The sequence below is a fragment of the Taudactylus pleione genome, unplaced genomic scaffold, assembly GCF_031769625.1.
Source record: "Taudactylus pleione unplaced genomic scaffold, aTauple2 ptg000017l, whole genome shotgun sequence".
NCBI lineage: Eukaryota > Metazoa > Chordata > Amphibia > Anura > Myobatrachidae > Taudactylus > Taudactylus pleione.
In genome coordinates this window covers 11,345,205-11,364,393 of record NW_028284419.1, presented here as the reverse complement: position 1 = coordinate 11,364,393, position 19,189 = coordinate 11,345,205, and the positions used below count along the sequence as shown (strand labels likewise).

General features: G+C 43.9%; 1 protein-coding gene across 1 annotated transcript in view; it reads left to right on the top strand.

The window, feature by feature from the left end:
• TADA1 (transcriptional adaptor 1) overlaps positions 1-18,968 on the top strand; it is a 75,588-nt gene extending 56,620 nt beyond the window's left edge. The window contains exons 7-8 of the mRNA XM_088481903.1: positions 15,406-15,568; positions 18,676-18,968. Coding sequence (XP_088338029.1) covers positions 15,406-15,568; positions 18,676-18,825 — 313 coding nt within the window. The 3' untranslated portion in view covers positions 18,826-18,968. The remainder of the gene's footprint in view (positions 1-15,405; positions 15,569-18,675) is intronic.
• Positions 18,969-19,189: the final 221 nt, after the last annotated feature.

The following is a 19,189-nucleotide window of genomic DNA, read 5'->3' as shown; positions in this document are numbered from 1 at the left end:
TAGTGGACAGGTGGGGCCTTCCGTACATGGACCTCATGGCCTCCCGACACAATCACAAACTGCCAGTGTACGGGTCGAGATGCCGAGGCGATCTTGGTAGACGGTCTGTTGGTACAGTGGACCTTCCAGTTTGCGTACCAGTTCCCTCCAGTCTCCCGTCTTCCTCGAGTAATTCAGAAGTTCAAACAAGAAGGAGGCACTGTCCTGCTGGTGGCTCCAGTGTGGCCCAGACGTCACTGGTACTCAGATCTTCATAGTCTCTCCATAGACACTCCGTTGCTGTTGCCCCGACGTCTCAAGGTCCTTGCCTTTACCCGGACCTGGGTCGTCTGTCTTTGACGGTGTGGCTCTTGAGACATCCCTTCTAATGTTCAAAGGGTTTTCCAGCTCTGTGGTTAACACCATGCTCAGAGCGTGCACACAAGCCTCTGCCAGAGTTTACCATGGGTGTGGCATACCTACTTTCAATGGTGTCGTCCCAGGGGTTACAATCCCCAGATGTTTCGGATAGCCAGAGTTTTGACTTTTCTGCAGGCAGGTTTGGATCTCTGTTTCCCCCTTGCCTTACTGAAGGTGCATGTCTCTGCTCTCTGTGTGGTTCCAGCGTAGGATTGCGCCTCTTCCGAATGTACGCACTTTGCTCCAGGGCGTCCTCCAGTTTTCAGCCTCCCTTCGTCCCTCTTGTGGCTCCTTGGGATTTGGCTGTTGTCCTTAGGGCCCTCCATTTGAATCCCTGGACTCAGTGGATCTCAAATGGCTTACAGCAAAGAATGTTTGTCTTCTGGCTGTAGCTTCCGCCAGAAGAATGTCAGACTTGGGGGAACTTTCCTGTCGCTCACCATTTCTTATATTTCACCAGGATAGGGCGGTGCTTCGGACTCGCCCTGGGTTCTTTCCTAAGGTGGTTTCTAGTTTCCATATTAATGAAGAAATTATTGTTCCAGCCTTTTTCTCCAGACCTCTCGGCAGGTGATGTCTCATTGGATGTGGTACGGGCACTCCGGATTTATGTGGACCGTACCAGTTCCCTTCGGAAGTCAGACTCCTTGTTTGTCCATATATGGATTTCACAAGAAGGGTTGGCCAGCAAATAAACAAACATTGGCTAGATGGCTTTGTATGACAATCTCCAAGGCTTATACTCAGGAGGGCCTTCCTATTCCGTCTTCTGTGACTGCTCATTCTACTCGGTCTGTGGGTCCCTTGTGGGCAGCTCGCCGTGGTGCCTCGGATGTTCAGCTATGTAAGGCGGCCACCTGGTCTTCTGTCCAAACTTTTCTGAGGTTTTATGCATTCGATACCTTTGCCTCTCAGGATGCCTCCTTTGGGCGGCGGATTTTCCTTTCAGCTCAGGAGCGTCCCCACCCTTAAAATGACTGCTTTGGGACATCCCCAAGGTCTCCCCTGTGGAGCCTATGGACCCTGAAGAAGAAAATGATAGATGTGGTAAGAACTTGCCTTTGTTATCTCTCTCTTCAAAGTCCATATGGTCCACAGGGCACCCACCCTGAGGCACCTGTGCTTCAGATGGGCTTCGCTCTGGTCACCGGTTTTTCCGGCTGCTTCTATGTGAGATTGTGATTCTTGAGTGTTTAGACTTTCTTCTCTCTCTTTCATCCTCCTCCAGCCTTTGGCTTAGTACGAACTGAGGTGCCTCAGGCCCGGGGGCAGGGTATAGAGGGTGACCCAGTGCATCCTGGGTGAAAAATTTTAACTGAGTGGTGCCTGGGTGACTTTGCCATCACCTATACCCCACGGTCTCCCTGTGAACCCTATGGACTTCGAAGAAAGAGAGATAACAAAGGTAAGTTTTTACCATAGCTCTCATTTGTGTGCTTTTTATACTATTGTATTTTGGATTTTATTGTTACGCTATTCACCTATCTTGAGATCATTGTTCTTTTAATTTTTATGTTAGCGTTATTTAGTCTTCAGAGGTAATTACTGCTGCCTATTCAAGAAAAGGGTCTCTATTTAATTTTAGATCAACTAATTCGGCCCAACTATTCAGAGGCTAGATTTCTGGATATGTGTAAAGCTCCAGACCAAATTTGATATGATAATTTTCACAGTCAGACTGGATTTAGTTATTTGCCACATGTCTATAATGACTAATTAATTGGCTATCGAGCTTGTATGGTCACCTTTACTTCATAGAAACTAGGTGGTGATCTATAACAAGAATCATTTTAAATGTTCATTGATTTATATTTATTTTTATTTGAATCGGATGCAAAGGAAATGAAATATAGAGGGATGTTCTTTTAGGGTGATGTGTAACACCCTCATACTCCCTTTTGAGATTGCAAGCTCTTAACTGTATTTGTTTTGTTAGAAAATGTTTGTTTGTCATTTATTGTATAGATATAAAGAGGATCTACTGCACTGGTAATGTCGTTTCAAATAGTATACTCAAATCTATCTCCTTCAATAGTGAAAATATTATCATTGAGTTGATAAACAAAAAAAAGGCAGGGGTGCTAACACAGACAAAGGGTAAACCTGTTGTAGTTCCAAAAAAAACCTGTAAATTACTTGTGAACAAAAGTATTTAGTTTAATAAAAATTTGCCTTTTATTGTTTTTGTATTTTCTAATGAAATATTAGTGTATTTGTTAATGTTGTATTCTTATAATTGATGCCAGAAATTAAAAATTTGCTAAATAAATACAAATTATAGATGTGAAAAGGAAATAAAGATAGTGTTTTAAAAACTCATTTACTAGTGCAGTGGTTCCCAAACTGTGTGCCTAGGCACCCTGGGGTGCCTCGGGACTCTTGCAGGGGTGCCACAGGTTGGTGGTCTAGCACCAAATCAAATTATTTATAATCAATAAATATATGGACAAACAGAAGCACAACCCTGTCCACTACCACATAACTGAACCTATGGATGACAGGTACGCACAATTTACTTTATCATTTTTTATTCACAATTTCTCAGTAACAAACTTTTGGCTTAGGAGTGCCATGAAAACAATTCTGGTACTCTAGGGCGCCGTGATTAAAAAAAGTTTGGGAACCACTGTACTAGTGTGTTATTTGTGCTTTAATGTTTGTTTATTTAGTAACAATTGCATTTCAGTATAGTGGATGTTCCCATATAATAATGTAAATATATTATCTGTTCTGGGATGTAGTACATTAATGTAGTTTATTGTATGATCCGTAAATTTCTCAGTTAAATGTACATAAATTGTTTCAGCTGCCAGTATTGTAAAAAGAAAAAAAAAATTATATATATATATATATATATCAATATATATATAAATAGATATCTATCACATTGGTGATTTCTAAGTGAATTTACTTCTGCAAGTCCCGGAGTGCCGCCTCCGTCATTCTCATTCTTATCGGGTTGCTACATTATATGCTGTGATCAGGGCCGGATTATAGGCAGGGCGACAGGGGTGGTCGTCCCGGGGCCCCCACACACTGTGCACTAAACATTTTTATTTTATTTGCAAGTTTCAATTAGAGCAGTGCTGCTGTTGGTGGAGGCATGGCTTCATTGCAGAGCCTGGAAGCTACTTGCTTAGTGACAATCACAGTCTCACTCAGCGCCACGTTCTGGACTCCTGCTGACAGCCTGCCTTAACACTGCGGAGCCCTGCAGTATTCCGCCGCCTGCCTGTTAGTGTGTGCCTGTCAGAGCCCGGTGGTCATAGGGGGGCCCGGCACCCCCTGCCACTTGTCAGCAAGTGGGGAGATGTTTCAAGGAATGGATTGCCCCACCAGGAAGACAGGACGGTGGGCTGGCTCAGAAGTACCCTGACCAGGCTGAGGCCACCCTAATGACAATGGGTGGGCTGGGCCAGGGGTGCAGGGTGTAAGTGCCCCTTGGCTTCACTCTGTCCTGACTCCCGATCCACGGGTTGATGATAGCGGGAGGAACAAGCAGATTCCAGACCGGAGACAGGCTACTAAGCCTGCCTGCCTATGATCTTCAGTTTGAGACAGCAGAATTGCTGATTGGAGCTGCGGCTGTGTTAACTGCCAGGTATGACTCAAAAACACAGCGTGCAGCCCCGCGGCTCTGTCTCTTAGCTGTTGCTGAAGTGTCCCTTGGCTGGTTCTGCCTCTTTCGGCTCCTTCACATTTGGCACAACTAGTGCAGCTGCAACAGCGCTGACAGAGTGCACTGTACAGTCTAAGAAATCCCCTCTGTTACCTCCCGGTTGGAGGGTGGGCTGCCACTGTAGACACTAGGACTAATATTGGGCTTATATTGACAGTAGACATTCCTGTTTACATCTGACCACGTGTTATGATTGGCTGAGCTACTGCCTGGTAACACACAGATTGGAATTTGGCTCCACCCCTCTGCTTCTCCTCATAACAGCCTTCATTTATATGGCACCACAAAGGTTCCATCAATATCTGAATGAACGACGTGACTGTGGTGGACATATATAGAATATATTCATATGGTATCGATATGGGCCTCCACATGTTTGTTGTCCAGGGGCCCCCACAGACCTTAATCCGGCCCTGGCTGTGATCCATTGGGAGGGCACCCAGGCATATTACATTTCAGCGTTGGACTCCGAGTGTCGGTTTTATTTTCTGGATTTACTATATATATATATAAATAAAATGACTTGTTATCTGAAGCTGCTATATATTCCTTTATAATAGCCACTCTTTATTAAGATCTGGTCAGTGGCATTAGACTAATGTCTACGAACACATACAGTACAGCAAGCTATCTGTATCTTTTCATGGGTTACAGATGTGATGCGATTTGCAACATTCTCTAACATTTGTTAACATGTCAAATAGAGATAACAGCCCATGGATTATAAATGAACATAGTGGTTTATTTTCATTGAAGTGCAGCCACTATAGTAGCAGGGGATTTGCAAACATTACAGATCCACACAGCTTGCTGATTAACCCTGTAAACATCTAATACTCTGCAATTTAATTATAAAGATTGCTCAACCATATACACACACATTATGGGCCAAATGTAATAGGTAGTCTGTTTTGGTAAATTGCGAGTTTGGTGCTAAACTCGCAATTTTTCACAACTTTCCAATGTAATAGGGTGTCTGTTCACTAAAACTCGCATTTTTCAGAGTTACTAAAACTCTCCATTCTCAAACTCGCATCCAGATGTTTTCACATTGAAAACAATTAACTCGCCCAATGTAATAGAGTGTCTGTCTGTTTCAGACTCGCAAAAAAAAGTTTACCAAAAGTCCCCAAATAATAGACCTGCTTCAGGCTAGCGAGTACATCCTGAGCAGGTCAGATTAACACAGAAACATGCACATATCCATGAGATATGTACATGTTTCTGTGTGTACTTATGTTAAATGTTTTTAAATAAAAAAAAAACAAACGTGCACCCCCTCCCCAAAAGCATAACCAGCCCCGGGCTTTATAAAGCCTGTTCTGGTTCTAAAAATACAGGGGCCAAAATGCGTAGGGGGCCCCTGTATATTAAGAACCAGCACAGGGTTTTGTTGAGCTGGTTCTGGAAAATCAGGGGACAAAACGAGTAGGGGTCCCCTGAAAATTCCAGAACCAGCACCGAACTCTTTCTAGCGGGGGGATAATGCCACAGCCAGGGAAAACCTTTCACCAGTTTCCCCCGGCCAAAGCATTACCCCTGACCGCTAGTCAGTCCAGGCCGGGGATCCCTGGGGAGTTGGGTACCCCCCCAATAAAGGGGTACCCCTCTCCAGGGCACCCCAGGCCTAGATTGATAGCCCGGGGCTATCCCCGGCACCCTAGGGCGGTGGGTGCCGGGTTGATAGTGTAAAATTAAGTTTTCAATATTGTCTTTATGTGTAGAACCACAAGTACCAGCAAGCCTCCCCTGCATGCTGGTATTTGGAGAACCACAAATACCAGCATGCGGGGCATTACGGGCCCGCTGGCACTTGTAGTTCCACAACTAAAGAAATACGTAAATAAACAAACATACACCGTGAAAGTATAATTTTAATAAAACATACATGCACACTCACACATACTCACCTAGTATCCGAAGTAATCCATAGGGATGTACCTGAAAAAAAAAATCCATACTCCCCTCTCCTATGCGTAGATCACGTCCACTTGCCCGAGGAGGCAATCCAGGGGTTAAAATAAAAAAACCAAAAAAAAACGAACCATACGGACTGAGCAATGGTATGTGTGTACACATACCTTTGCTCCGGGTAAATGACCGGGGCACACGTGTGCCCCGTCAGTGAAGGGGCCGCCAGCCAATCAGGGAGCATCTCCATCGGAGCAGCTCCTTGATTAGCTGAATGCGGCCAGCCTGTGTGTTCCATAGACGTCTATGGTGAGAAATCCCCATAGACGTCTATTGTGGGAACTGGTACATCGTAGCCGCAAGATTAATTGAGGTTAATCTTGTGGTTACATCACTGATACAATGTCGCGACATAGGAGAGGTGAGTATGGATTTTTTTTTTTCAGGTACACCCCTATGGATTACTTCGGATACTAGGTGAGTGAGTGTGCATGTATGTTTTATTAAAATTATACTTTCACGGTGTATGTTTGTTTATTTACGTATTTCTTTAGTTGTGGAACTACAAGTGCCAGCGGGCCCGTAATGCCCTGCATGCTGGTATTTGTGATTCTCCAAATACCAGCATGCAGGGGAAGCTTGCTGGTACTTGTGGTTCTACAAATAAAGACAATATTGAAAACTTAATTTTACACTTTACACTATCAACCCGGCACCCACCGCCCTAGGGTGCCAGGGATAGCCCCGGGCTATCAGTCTAGGCCTGGGGTGCCCTGGAGAGGGGTACCCCTTTATTGGGGGGGTACCCAACTCCCCAGGGATCCCCGGCCTGGACTGACTAGCGGTCAGGGGTAATGCTTTGGCCGGGGAAACCGTTGAAAGGTTTTCCCTGGCTGTGGCATTATCCCCCCACTAGACAGAGTTCGGTGCTGGTTCTGGAATTTTCAGGGGACCCCTACTCGTTTTGTCCCCTGATTTTCCAGAACCAGGACCAGCTCGACAAAGCCCTGTGCTGGTTCTTAATATACAGGGGCCCCCTACGCATTTTGGCCCCTGTATTTTTAGAACCAGAACAGGCTTTATAAAGCCCGGGGCTGGTTATGCTTTTGGGGAGGGGGTGCACATTTTTTCTTTTTTTTTACACACACAGAAGCCATCACGGATCTCACTGATCTGTGATGGCTTCTCTAAAACTCGCACCTTTTAATGCTACTCGCATTAAAAGGTGTCAGTTTACATAGTCCTAAACTCGCAAATGCTGTAGCCTCGAGCTGAAAAGTTCGCAGGCTATTGAATTTGCGAGTTTCAGTACAAACTCGCACTTTCTAAAAGTGCGAGAAAGTGCGAGTTTGTACTGTTACTAAAACAGACTACCTATTACATTTGGCCCCATAAATCTATATATATAATGTGTGTGTATATGTTGAGCAATCTTTATAATTAGATTGCAGAGTATTAGATGTTTACATTTGTAATGTTTGCAAATCCCCTGATATTATAGTGGCAGCACGTCAATGAAAATAAAACCACTATGTTGATTTATAATCCATAGGCTGTTATCTCTATTGGAAATGTTAGCAAACGTTAGTCAGAGTATGTTTAATCCTATCACATCTGTAACCCATGAAAAGATACAGATAGCTGGCTGTACTGTATGTGTTCGTAGACATCAGTCTAATGCCACTGACCAGATGTTAATAAAGAGTGGCTATTATAAAGTAATATATAGCAGCTTCAGATAACAAGACAGATCTATTAAGCGTACATATATATTATAATAAGTACATTCGCAAAATACTAACTGATCAGTGGAATGTTATGTCAAAAATAATTATTAAATATATCTCCATGGGAACACAGTTGATGGTGTTCCTAATACATTCCCCTATACAATGGCTATTTATTCAGCGGGTGTCTTGTAGTCAGGAGCACATGGATATAGAGCTTGATATATTCTCAGTATGCCGTGTGATATACTGTACAGTAATAAGCACTTGGCTTATTCGTTAATATAAATAGCTGTGCATAGAGAGGGAATCTGTATGTAATGCCGGCGGCTGACAGAAGGAGCCAAATCCCGACTGGGACTGGTAAGCACACTAACCCTCTCCCTACCCTAACCTGTCCCCCTAGTGCCTAACCATAACCTCCCCTCCATTAGTGCCAATCCTAACCCCCCCCTCCCCGCACTCTAAACCTAACCCTCCCGGGGGGGTGCTGAACCCTAACCCCCCCTAGTGGTGCCTAACCCCCTCTTTCTCTACCCTAACTCTCCTGGGGGGTCCCTAAACCTAATCCTCCCCCCCCCCCCGGCTAGAATCGAAGACACCCGGCTTTCCTTCGTTCGATGATAGGCGTCAGGATTTCGACACCTATCTTTAGTCCCCTGTCAGGCTTGCAGTGTCGGGATATCGGAGGGCGGGATAGCTCCTGCCAGTAACCTGACTGCTTCCCCATAGAGAGTATTGTGTTTTAACAATGTGCCATGTAAGAAGATTAATGCTCGGCACAATAAGCATAACTTCTGCTAATTAGTTTGTGTAAATAGCGGTGCATAGCTGACCTTGTCATATCTGTACACATCCCAAAGAAGCTGTCGTGTAATACGGTCAGTGTTCCGCTCATATAAGTCTAAACCGCTAACTCAAATTAACACACTTACCCACATCCCCCAAATGTGCTACTAGGTCCCACCGGCTGTCCCACCTGAACGGCATCTTTCAGCAGCGGTACCTCCGTCCCACCGGAAGTGACGTCATACGGAGCAGCCCCGGGACCATGGCAACACTGCAGCATAAATAACATAGTGTCATTAAGCATCAGTCTGACCGCAAGCAAGCGCAATAATAGTGCACATGTTAAGTAAACGAACTATAAATAATTAGGAAATACATGAACAGCGTGTAACCTATATCATTGTATAGAAATAAAGTGCATATATTCAACATGTGTGAACAGCATCTGGTTAACTATCACTATATACCCCAATCCCCAATAAGTGTATCCCATTAAATAATCTGTGCATACAGTATAGTCTCTAAAGCACCCCCAAGGAGAAACTCATCCAACCAACTGATTCTAAACAGACCGCTGACTGGACACTGATAACACATAAAATTATATAAAGAAATAGGTATTCTGCCCCAATCTAGTGGACAGATAACAGCTTTACTGTTAAGCATATACAGTCAGGTGCATACATATTGGGACATTGACAGAATTGTCATATTTTGGCCTCTATTCACCACCACAATGGCTTTGAAATGAAACAAACAAGATGTGCTTTAACTGCAGACTTTCAGATTTAATTTGAGGGTAATTACATCCAAATCAGGTGAACGGTGTAGGAATTACAACGGTTTCTATATGTGCCTCCCACTTTTTAAGGGGCCAAAAGTAATGGGACAATTCTAAACAATCCTAACTCTAACTTTCACTTTTTAATACTTTGTTGCAAATCCTTTGCAGGCAATTACAACCTTTTTGAGGAAATCAGCCTGACACCCCCTAAACATGCTGTGACATGGGGGTTCACTATGGGTACCCCCGAATAGCTCTGCTGAAGGTATTTTGGGTCTTTAAATGGTCTCAATGGGTGCATTTAGCATCTTTGTAAAAGTGATGAAGAATAGCATTTAGCAGGGTTTTTATTGCAAAAATAAGTAGTCCCAGCAAATTTGGGGTACATGAAAATGAGTGCAAGCATGGTTTAAAGTCACTTAAGTGAAGCTTTAAAATGCGCAAAAAACGCACCTTAAACAAACTCCTGCAATAAAAGTCCCCCATACTTGCAGACACCCCAAAAGTCTATTTCGCTAGTTTTTGCGTTTGTAGCCCCACTTTGTACTTTTTCGTCCCCATTTTCAAAGTAATTTTTTAGGGTGTGTTTTTTTTTTTTTTTTTTTTTTTTTGTGTTTTTTGGCGGTTTACCTCTGGGGGATTGTCCAAAGGGTGTAGAGTGGTTTCCGCACCTTTGCACCCCAAAACCTCAATTCTGCACTATTTTTCGCCGGGTATTCATAGGCAAAACTTTTCCGCTGGTTACAAGGCGCAAACTTTTCGCACCGGCGAAAAGTCTTTGCAATTGAATCGGGCGGAAAGTTACCGCCTGTCGAAAAGACGTCATCGGCGAAACTTTCTCGCTGAAAACGGCTTTTCGCCGACAATTGAATACGGGCCTATATTGTTTGTGGTGCCATGGTCCCGGGGCTGCTCCTTATGACGTCACTTCCGACGGGACGCTGTCCCGCCGGAAGGATGCTGTCCGGGCGGGACAGCCGCTGGGACCTGGTCACACATTGGGGGATGTGGGTAAGTGTGTTAATTTGTGTATAAGTTGTTTTATGACACTGAAGGTTATTGATGTTGTCCTGTGGAAGGGGACTGAATCCCCGAAACGTTGACTAATAAATACTCCCATGTGTGGTTCACTGTGATTACAGTCTCCGAGTGCTGCCTCTTCTGTTGCTGATTGGGTGCCATCCCTCTAGGAGGGCATCGGAGCAAGGTTCCCCCCCCAGAGCACAACCAGCCCTGGGCTTTTCGCAGCTTGTCCTTGTTGTGAAACTACAGGGGACAAAGGACATAGGAGTCCCCTGTATTTAGCACAACCAGCCCCTGAGAAGATGGGGACCCCCACAATAAAGGGGCCACCCCGATCCCGGGCACCCCAGGCCTAGGCTGATTGCCCGGGGCTGTCCCTGGTGGGTGCCGGGTTGATTGTGCATGGTATAGTGCAAATAATAAAAAGTAAAAATATATTTTGCAGGAGAACTACAGGTCCCATCAAGCCAACCCTTGCATGCTGGTACTTGGAGAACCACAAGTACCAGCATGCAAGGCATTACGGGCCCGCTGGAACTTGTAGTCCACCTGTAAAGAAAATATTAAAATGAACACAATACACTTTAATATTTTTAAAGTTTATTATAATGCTTCTTCACCTGGGGCGCAGCAGCCTTTAAGCTCTTATACAGGTGCCGCCGCTGCCCCAGGACTTCCGTCGTCTTCGCCTGGCGGGCGCCAACCCACCAGGGCTTCATTCTTTTTCATCTGGCAGGCCCCAACCCACCAGGGCTTCCGACATCTTTGTCTGGCAGGCGCCAACCCGCCAGGGCTTCTGGTGCCTTCAACTGGGGGGTGGCAGCCAATTGGCACTTTTGCCCAGCTGCAACATCCCCAGGGCTTCCGGCGTCCTCTTTCTTCGGGAGCTCTACACACTCCCTCCCCGCCGTCAGACTGCCAAGCCGCTGCCTCGTTCTCACTTATATAAGCCAGCCGAGGGGGCGGGACAATGACGTAGTGAGCTGTGATTGGCTCGCTGCGGCCATCATCGAATTTGAAAAATCGTGCCGAGGCGCCGTTTTTTTAAATGGGCACCATTGCCGAACTCCGCAGAATGGCTGGCAGGGACTGGATCCTCTCTGATCCAAGCTTTCCGCCAACACAACACCGCACTGCCGTGTCCCACCTCTGCTAACGCCCACAAAAAACAGTCATCTTTGTGCACCCAAATGAAGCCACAGTACACGCTATCTACGTTGCATCCGGAAAGCTTCACTTTTTCCACATTTTTTTATGTTACAGCCTTATTCTACAATGGAATAAATTCATTTTTGTCCTTAAAATTCTACACACAATACCCCATAATGACAACGTGTAATAAGGTTTTTTCGAGATTTTTGCAAATTTAATAAAAAAAAAAAAAAAACCCCACTAAGAAATCACATGTACATAAGTATTCACAACCTTTGCCATGAAGCTCAGAATTGAGCTCAGGTGCATCCTGTTTCCACTGATCATTCTTGAGATGTTCCTACAGCTTAATTGGAGTCCACCTGTGGTAAATTCAGATGATTGGACATGATTTTGAAAGGCATACACCTATCTATATAAGGTCCCACAATTGACAGTGCATGTCAGAGCACAAACCGAGCATGAAGTCCAAGGAATTGTCTGTAGACCTCCGAGACAGGATTGTCTCGAGGCACAAATCTGGGGAAGGGTATAGAAAAATATCTGCTGCTTTGAAGGTCCCAATGAGCACAGTGGCCTCCATCATCTGTAAATGGAATAAGTTCAGAAACCACCAGGACTCTTCCTAGAGTTGGCCGACCGTCTAAACTGAGCAATTGGGGGAGAAGGGCCCTAGTCAGGGAGGTGATTAAGAACCAGATGGTCACTCTGTCAGAGCTACAGCATTGCTTTGTGGAGAGAGGAGAACCTTCCAGAAGGACAACCATCTCTGCAGCAATCCACCAATCAGGCCTGTATGGTAGAGTGGCCAGATGGAAGCCACTCCTTGGTGAAAAGCACATGGCAGCCCGACTGGAGTTTGCCAAAATGCACCTGAAGGACTCAGACCATGAGAAACAAAATTCTCTGGTCTGATAAGACAAAGATTGAACTCTTTGGCGTGAATGCCAGCCGTTATGTTTGGAGGAAACCAGGCACCGCTCATCACCAGGCCAATACCAGCCCTACAGGAAAGCATGGTGGTGGCAGCATCCTGCTGTGGGGATGTTTTTCAGTGGCAGGAACTGGGAGGCTAGTCAGGATAGAGGGAAAGATGAATGCAGCAATGTACAGAGACATCCTGGATGAAAACCTGCTCCAGAGCGCTCTTGACATCAGACTGGGGCGACTGTTCATCTTTCAGCAGGACAACGACTCTAAGCACACAGCCAAGATATCAAAGGAGTGGCTTCAGGACAATCTGTGAATGTCCTTGAGTGACCCAGCCAGAGCCCAGACTAGAATCAGATTGAACATCTCTGGAGAGATCTGAAAGTGGCTGTGCACCAACGCTTCCCATCCAACCTGATTGAGCTTGAGAGGTGCTGCAAAGAGGAATGGGTGAAACTGCCCAAAGATAGGTGTGCCAAGCTTGTGGCACCATATTCAAAAAGACTTGAGGCTGTAATTGCTGCCAAAGGTGCATCAACAAAGTATTGAGCAAAGGCTGTGAACACTTATGTACATGTGATTTCTTAGTTGTTTTTTTTTTTTTATTTTTTTTATTAAATTTGCAAAAATCTCAAACTTACACGTTATCATTATGGGGTGTTGTGTGTAGAGTTTTGAGGACAAAAATGAATTTATTCCATTTTGGAATAAGGCTGTAACATAACAAAATGTGGAAAAAGTGAAGCGTTGTGAATACTTTCTGGATGCACTGTATATAATGGGGCATTTGTGAGAAAGTAGTTTAAAAACTGCAACTTCCTCAATTACCTGAACCCCAAAAACACCTACACTAGAACAAGAGCTACCTAACAAAACAAACCCCAAGTCTAAATTCGTCCTCTGCCCTGTGTTATGCTTTCCCTAAAATCTCCCATAGCCTACAGCAGAATATAATAAAAGAAAATAAAAATAAATAATAAGGAAAATGTGTGTGTATGTATATATGTGTGTGTGTATGTGTGTGTGTGTGTGTGTGTGTGTGTGTGTGTGTGTGTGTGTATATATATATATATATATATATATATATATATATATATATATATATAGAATTTGAAAATATTGATAGCTAAAACAGTTTATGTAAATTCAAAGGAGATATTTGAAATAATAAAATAAGATACATTCCAAATTTATACTTAAGCCCGTATTGTGTGTTCTCAGGATGTGTGTTATTCACATAAAATTATAGGAAAGAAACTGGTATAACCAAGGATTGCCAGACATATTACGTCCCAGAACTAATATAATATAATGACATTACTATAGGGAACATCTACTCTATTGAAATGTGAATGATACTAAATATATAAACGATAATGCACAAAATACACAGTAGTGAATACGTTTTTAAAACATTCTTTATTTTCCTTTTCACATCTATAATTTCTGTTTTTATTTACTGTAGCTAATTTCTCATATTTGGCATCAATTATAAGAATACAACATTAGTACAATTTTTAAATATGTTGCATATTGTTAATTATTTTAACAAAATAAAAGATGAGTTTTAATTAAACTGGATACTTATGTGTACCAGTTATAGACGTTCGTTTTTTTTTTTTTTTTTATTCTTTGGAACTACAGATGTGTCCTCTTACATCAAACCTCAATACACCATGTGGCGCAAGATGCCTGGCGCAATTGAGCTGTCAGGTCCTGTGCGCCTATGCTAATGCCGGGAGTATATTTTCCCACCAGAAAATGCTTTTGTTGCAATGTGATGTGACTAAAATGCACCAGGAGACTGTGCTGATTAATTTGATATGCAACACTTTTATATCTGTCTGTATATACATAGCACAACAGAACTTGGAGTGGAATATAGCTGCGCTGCTGCACCGTAGCATTTTGTATACAGATTTAGACTCAATCGCACACAGAAATAAAAGCGTTGCATATCAAATTAATAATGGTGCGTCCTAGTTGCATCACATTGCGACTAAGATGCATTAAGATGTGACAAATACGCCCAGCGCTAGCACTGTCGCACAAGACCTGGCACGCCTAGAGGGGCTGTTTGGTGTGACTGCAGCAAAGATGTATGAGGAGAGGACACATCTGTACAACCTTTATTTATTGCACAATGCTACAGACAATGCTGACACTTTATAAATACAGCGTACTTTAAAACCCAATGATTCGCCTAGAAGCCTATACGCTGAAACAAAAAACTTTTCTCTTTTCTTCACAAAAGGCTAAGGTACCTTTGTAAGGGAAGCCGGCGGTCGCAATGCGGACCGCCGGCTCCCCGATTGCGTAATCCTGGCAAGGTACAAATGACAGGCGTCGAAATCTCGACGCCTGTCATTAGACATAGGCCGTGAGCCCGACACCCCGGCTTACCTATCGATGGTAACCCGGGAGCGGACGGCCGCGGAGGGGGGAGGGTTAGGTTAAGGGCTCCCGGGGGGGACTTGGGATTAGCCACCCCAAGGGGAGGTTAGGGCTAGGCTAGGGGAAGGGGGGTTAGGGTTAGGCACCCCCCCGGGAGACTTAGGGTTAGGCTGCGGGGAAGGGGGGGGTGAGGTTTAGGCACTTAGAGGGGGGTTAGGCACTTGGGGGGGGGGGGATGTTAGGGTTAGGCACCCCTAAAGGAGGGTAAGGGTTAGGGGGGGGAATTAGGTTCGTTATATTTACCCTAAGGACGATCAGGATTTCCTCCCCTGTCAGGCAGCTGCTGTCGGGATTAGAACCGCCAGCCATGCAGCCGGCGGTAAATCATACTGAATCCCCTTATAATACACTTTTCATTGGATGCTTCCCTCATCTGCATACTGGAGCCAGTGGTATCATTTGGATGAGATGATTATTGGATCAGATAGTAAATGAAAACGGACATCTCTGACAGCAACATGGTATATGCTGCAGTTGGCACACAATTCAGTAATTCTCTATCTTCATGCACTGACTTAGAGCATCAACATTTCTTGTGAATATTTGTTGTTTTCCAGCCAACCTATGATTTCTGCTTCGACTGGAAACCAGAACCCTGGGACCCAAGTACATCCTGATGATGCAGAGCAGCAAGCTGCCCTCTTATTAGCCTGTTCTGGGGATAACCTACCTCCTAGCCTGCCTCCAGTCAACATGTATGACCTTTTAGAAGCTTTAAAGGTAATGCCATGATATTGAAATTATATTGCCTTTTAGTATAGTGTCTTCACAGTCCCTGCATATATTATAAAGCTGACAGAGCATGGGTGCAGTATGTACCATTGTTTCCTGTTCATGGCCCATCTACTGTTCTTACAACTTTGATCAATTACAGATTGACTCTTTAATTATGGCAATCATTATTCCCTATGTTAACCTCAATTAATGTTACATTCACCATCTGGTAGCACAGCTTTCAATCATCCTAATGCTATGTACACATTTGATGATATATAGTTCGTTCGACGAACGATGAATCCCAAGTGCATCAGTATCACAAGTGCATCGGTGGGTGTGTACAACAGATACCTCCCTTCATAGACATATCCAGTTGGCCCTGCAGCACAGCCGATGCCGATTTATCTGTAAGATCTATATCGGTGCATCTGCATGTGTGTATACTCTCGTACAGATGTATCCACTTACAGCTATCCTCCGTACGCTCTTAGTCGCACTACACATAACGCGCGAGCGCCATGTGACTCTGTAGAGCCGAGCATCTTTTTGCGTGACTTTTTACCTTATTCGTCGGCTTCTTATATGCAGCATGCCTATATTCTTTTTGCAACTGTGGTTATTTCTTCATTCGAAATGCTACGTTTGTGTCAGCGGCTGTAACACTGTATCGTAGCTTTCCGCATACAGATACAGCCGCAGTCACACACAGAATCTATGCATGCTGCATATCATTGTGATCAGCATAAGTGGCTTGTGTGTCACTCTGCACTACACGAGTCATGATGCGACTAGAAGGGCTGTTTAACACACAAGGAGGCTAGATGTATGGGGACACATCTGTATATAAATTTAAAGGTATACGTAAACCAGCGAACGTTGATGCTCATTGAGTTTCAGCATTATATATATATATATATATATATATATATACACACTGATTGCAGGGACCCTTCATTTTATAAAATTGGGGTCATGCTCCACTATTTCTGGGTTCCATCACATATTATGGGGGTGAGGGCAGACAGCAGTTGGGATGCAGGGAAGAAAAAGCAGGCAGTGCTGGGTGCAGGTAGCAGTTGGGGTAGAAGTGGTTAAGGGCAGGCAGTAGTTGGGGTAGAGCTGGGGGTAAAGTCAGGAAGAAGTTGGGGTAGAGGGGGGTAAGGGCAGGCAGTGCTGGGGGAAGGAAGGGGTTAAGTGCAGAGAGCAGAAGCGACAGTGCTGGGGAGCACGGAGGGACTACGGGCAGGAAGTGCTGGGGGGCGGGTAAGTGTAGATAGCAGCTGGCACAGTACTGGGAGCAAGGAGAGGTTCAGGTGCAGGCAGTACTGAGGGTAGGGAGGGGCAAGGGTAGATAGCAGCTTGGGCAGTACTGGGGGCAAGGAGGAGGTTATGGACAGGCAGTGCTGGGGGTAAAGGTATATAGTCTAGGAGAAGGTGCAGAAAACATACTGTGGGTTTTTATTGATAGCAGCATAGTAATGAAGGATAGAAAAATCTTTTTTTTAATGACAAAAATGTTGAATGAAAAATCACAAATATGGGTGAGACTCTAGGTTTTTAGAAGTGGAGTTCTTGCCCATAGCAACCAATCCGATTATACCTTTCATTTATCTAGGACCTTCTAGAAGCTAAGAACTACAATCAGATTGGTTGCTATGTGCAAAAACTCCTCTTCTAAACACCTGCACTTTAGTAAATATACCCCTATGTATGAATCAAGAATAGCTAAGAGAGCGGTGAAAATTCAAGAGTGGTAAATTTATACTGTAGCAGAGGGTCAAGTAAATCACATGATACAATAGGGACATTAATATATACTGTACCATACGCAGAGATTGGAGAATAAACATTTTAACCGGAGGAAGAATGACATTAGATTGATGTGAGAAGCTGATAAAGGCATTATATAACATGCAGGTATGAGAGGTAGGGAGTGTAGGGAATGAAAGAAGGGTGTTAGAAGGACTTTTACTCTGCTAAAAAAAACCTAGAGATAATAGAAAGCAGTGCTGATAGGATACAGCCAGTCAGGCATGGGGGTATTCACATAAATTGGAAGATGCTCAGCAGAATTAAGGCAAAATAAATTTACAATTATTACCAAAGTCAAGGATTACACCACAGGGCCAAAAGATTGATATAAATGGGGGAATTATTACTTTAGGGAGGTTGTGAGGACAAGACATTATGCAGGCTGAGACGCAAGGTAAAGGACATAGAGAAATACCTAGAGCAGCCAGGGGCGTCCACAGGCCAGGGACAGTCTATCCCTGTAGTGCTGGGTGCCGCAGCATCCAGGACAGGTGCTGGCTCCACCTCCACTTTTTATAGTCCTCCCTGGCCGGGCCAGGGAGACGTCAATAATTTATTCAGGAGCCAGGAGATTGGCTGCAGCGTAGCGTGTCCCCGGGATCCACCCATTCTGCAAAAGTGAGTCCCCGGTCTTAATTTTTGGATAAAATCCGTGCTATAGCGCGTATTTGCGATCACTGATATACTCGTGCTTGTGTGTATGTATGTATGTATGTATGTATGTAGATAGATAGATACAGAGAGAGCTATAGTATAAACAATAAAATGGGGTGTGGGGCAATGAACTGCAGCATCCTACCAGATATATCTGTGTCCACAGTGGTGCCAAAAAACTCTGGGCTGCTGCCAAGCCAGAAATTTCTGTTGTAACTGGCCAGAACTTGTTTTTGAAGCAGAGAACTGTGGGAGGATATGGGAGTGGCTTTGAAGCCAGATCGGAAAGACCTGTTACTTGGTCTTTTGGTTGGGCATACACACTGCACGATTTGCTCAAAATTGTTAGATATCTTCTCATCTGATGCAATGAACTACGCATGTGTATGCGCAATTGTGTGTACATATTCGATTATGTGGACGATGTGTCATTCCAATTTGCCTCAAAACGACAAAATCGTCCAATACATCGTTTAATGTCCACCTAGCCTTAGAGATTCAGTAGTTTGGTCCATCTTTAATGAGCATCCTGGATTCTGCTTGTTTTGTTTGTTTCCATTTAGAACCATATATGTTTTAGTTTTCTTATAGTGTGATCTTGCATGATTGGCGTCTCTTGTTAAAAATTCAAGTGTGTCTTACAGATTCACAGAGAAGTTATCCCTTCACACACAGTATATGCATTGAACATGGAGCGAATACTAATGAAGCTCTGGCACCCTAATGAAGAGGAACTGCAACAGGACAAAATTCACCGACAAAGGTTATCAGCCAAAAATGGACTATTGTGTTGAGCACAAAATACCTTTCTAAGGACTAATGGATCAAATGCCAACCATATTTTTGTTACTTGCCCTCAGATTTTGTTTTTTCCTCTGCAAAAGACAGAAATCGAAAATTTTATTGAAACTGATTTCAGCAGATTTATGAACTTAACTACATGATTTTTTTTTTTTTTTTATAAATAAAAACAAAAAAATACTCTATCAGTTTGCAAAAGTTTCTTTCACTAAAAGATATCCCTATACAGGGGGGAAAGAGTCGGGTAGCCGACGGACGGAATCCCGACCGCCAGCTTCCCGACTGTATAATCCCGGCAAGGGTTAAATGACAGGCGTCATATGTAAATCATACTGAATCCATCCAGGTATATAATAG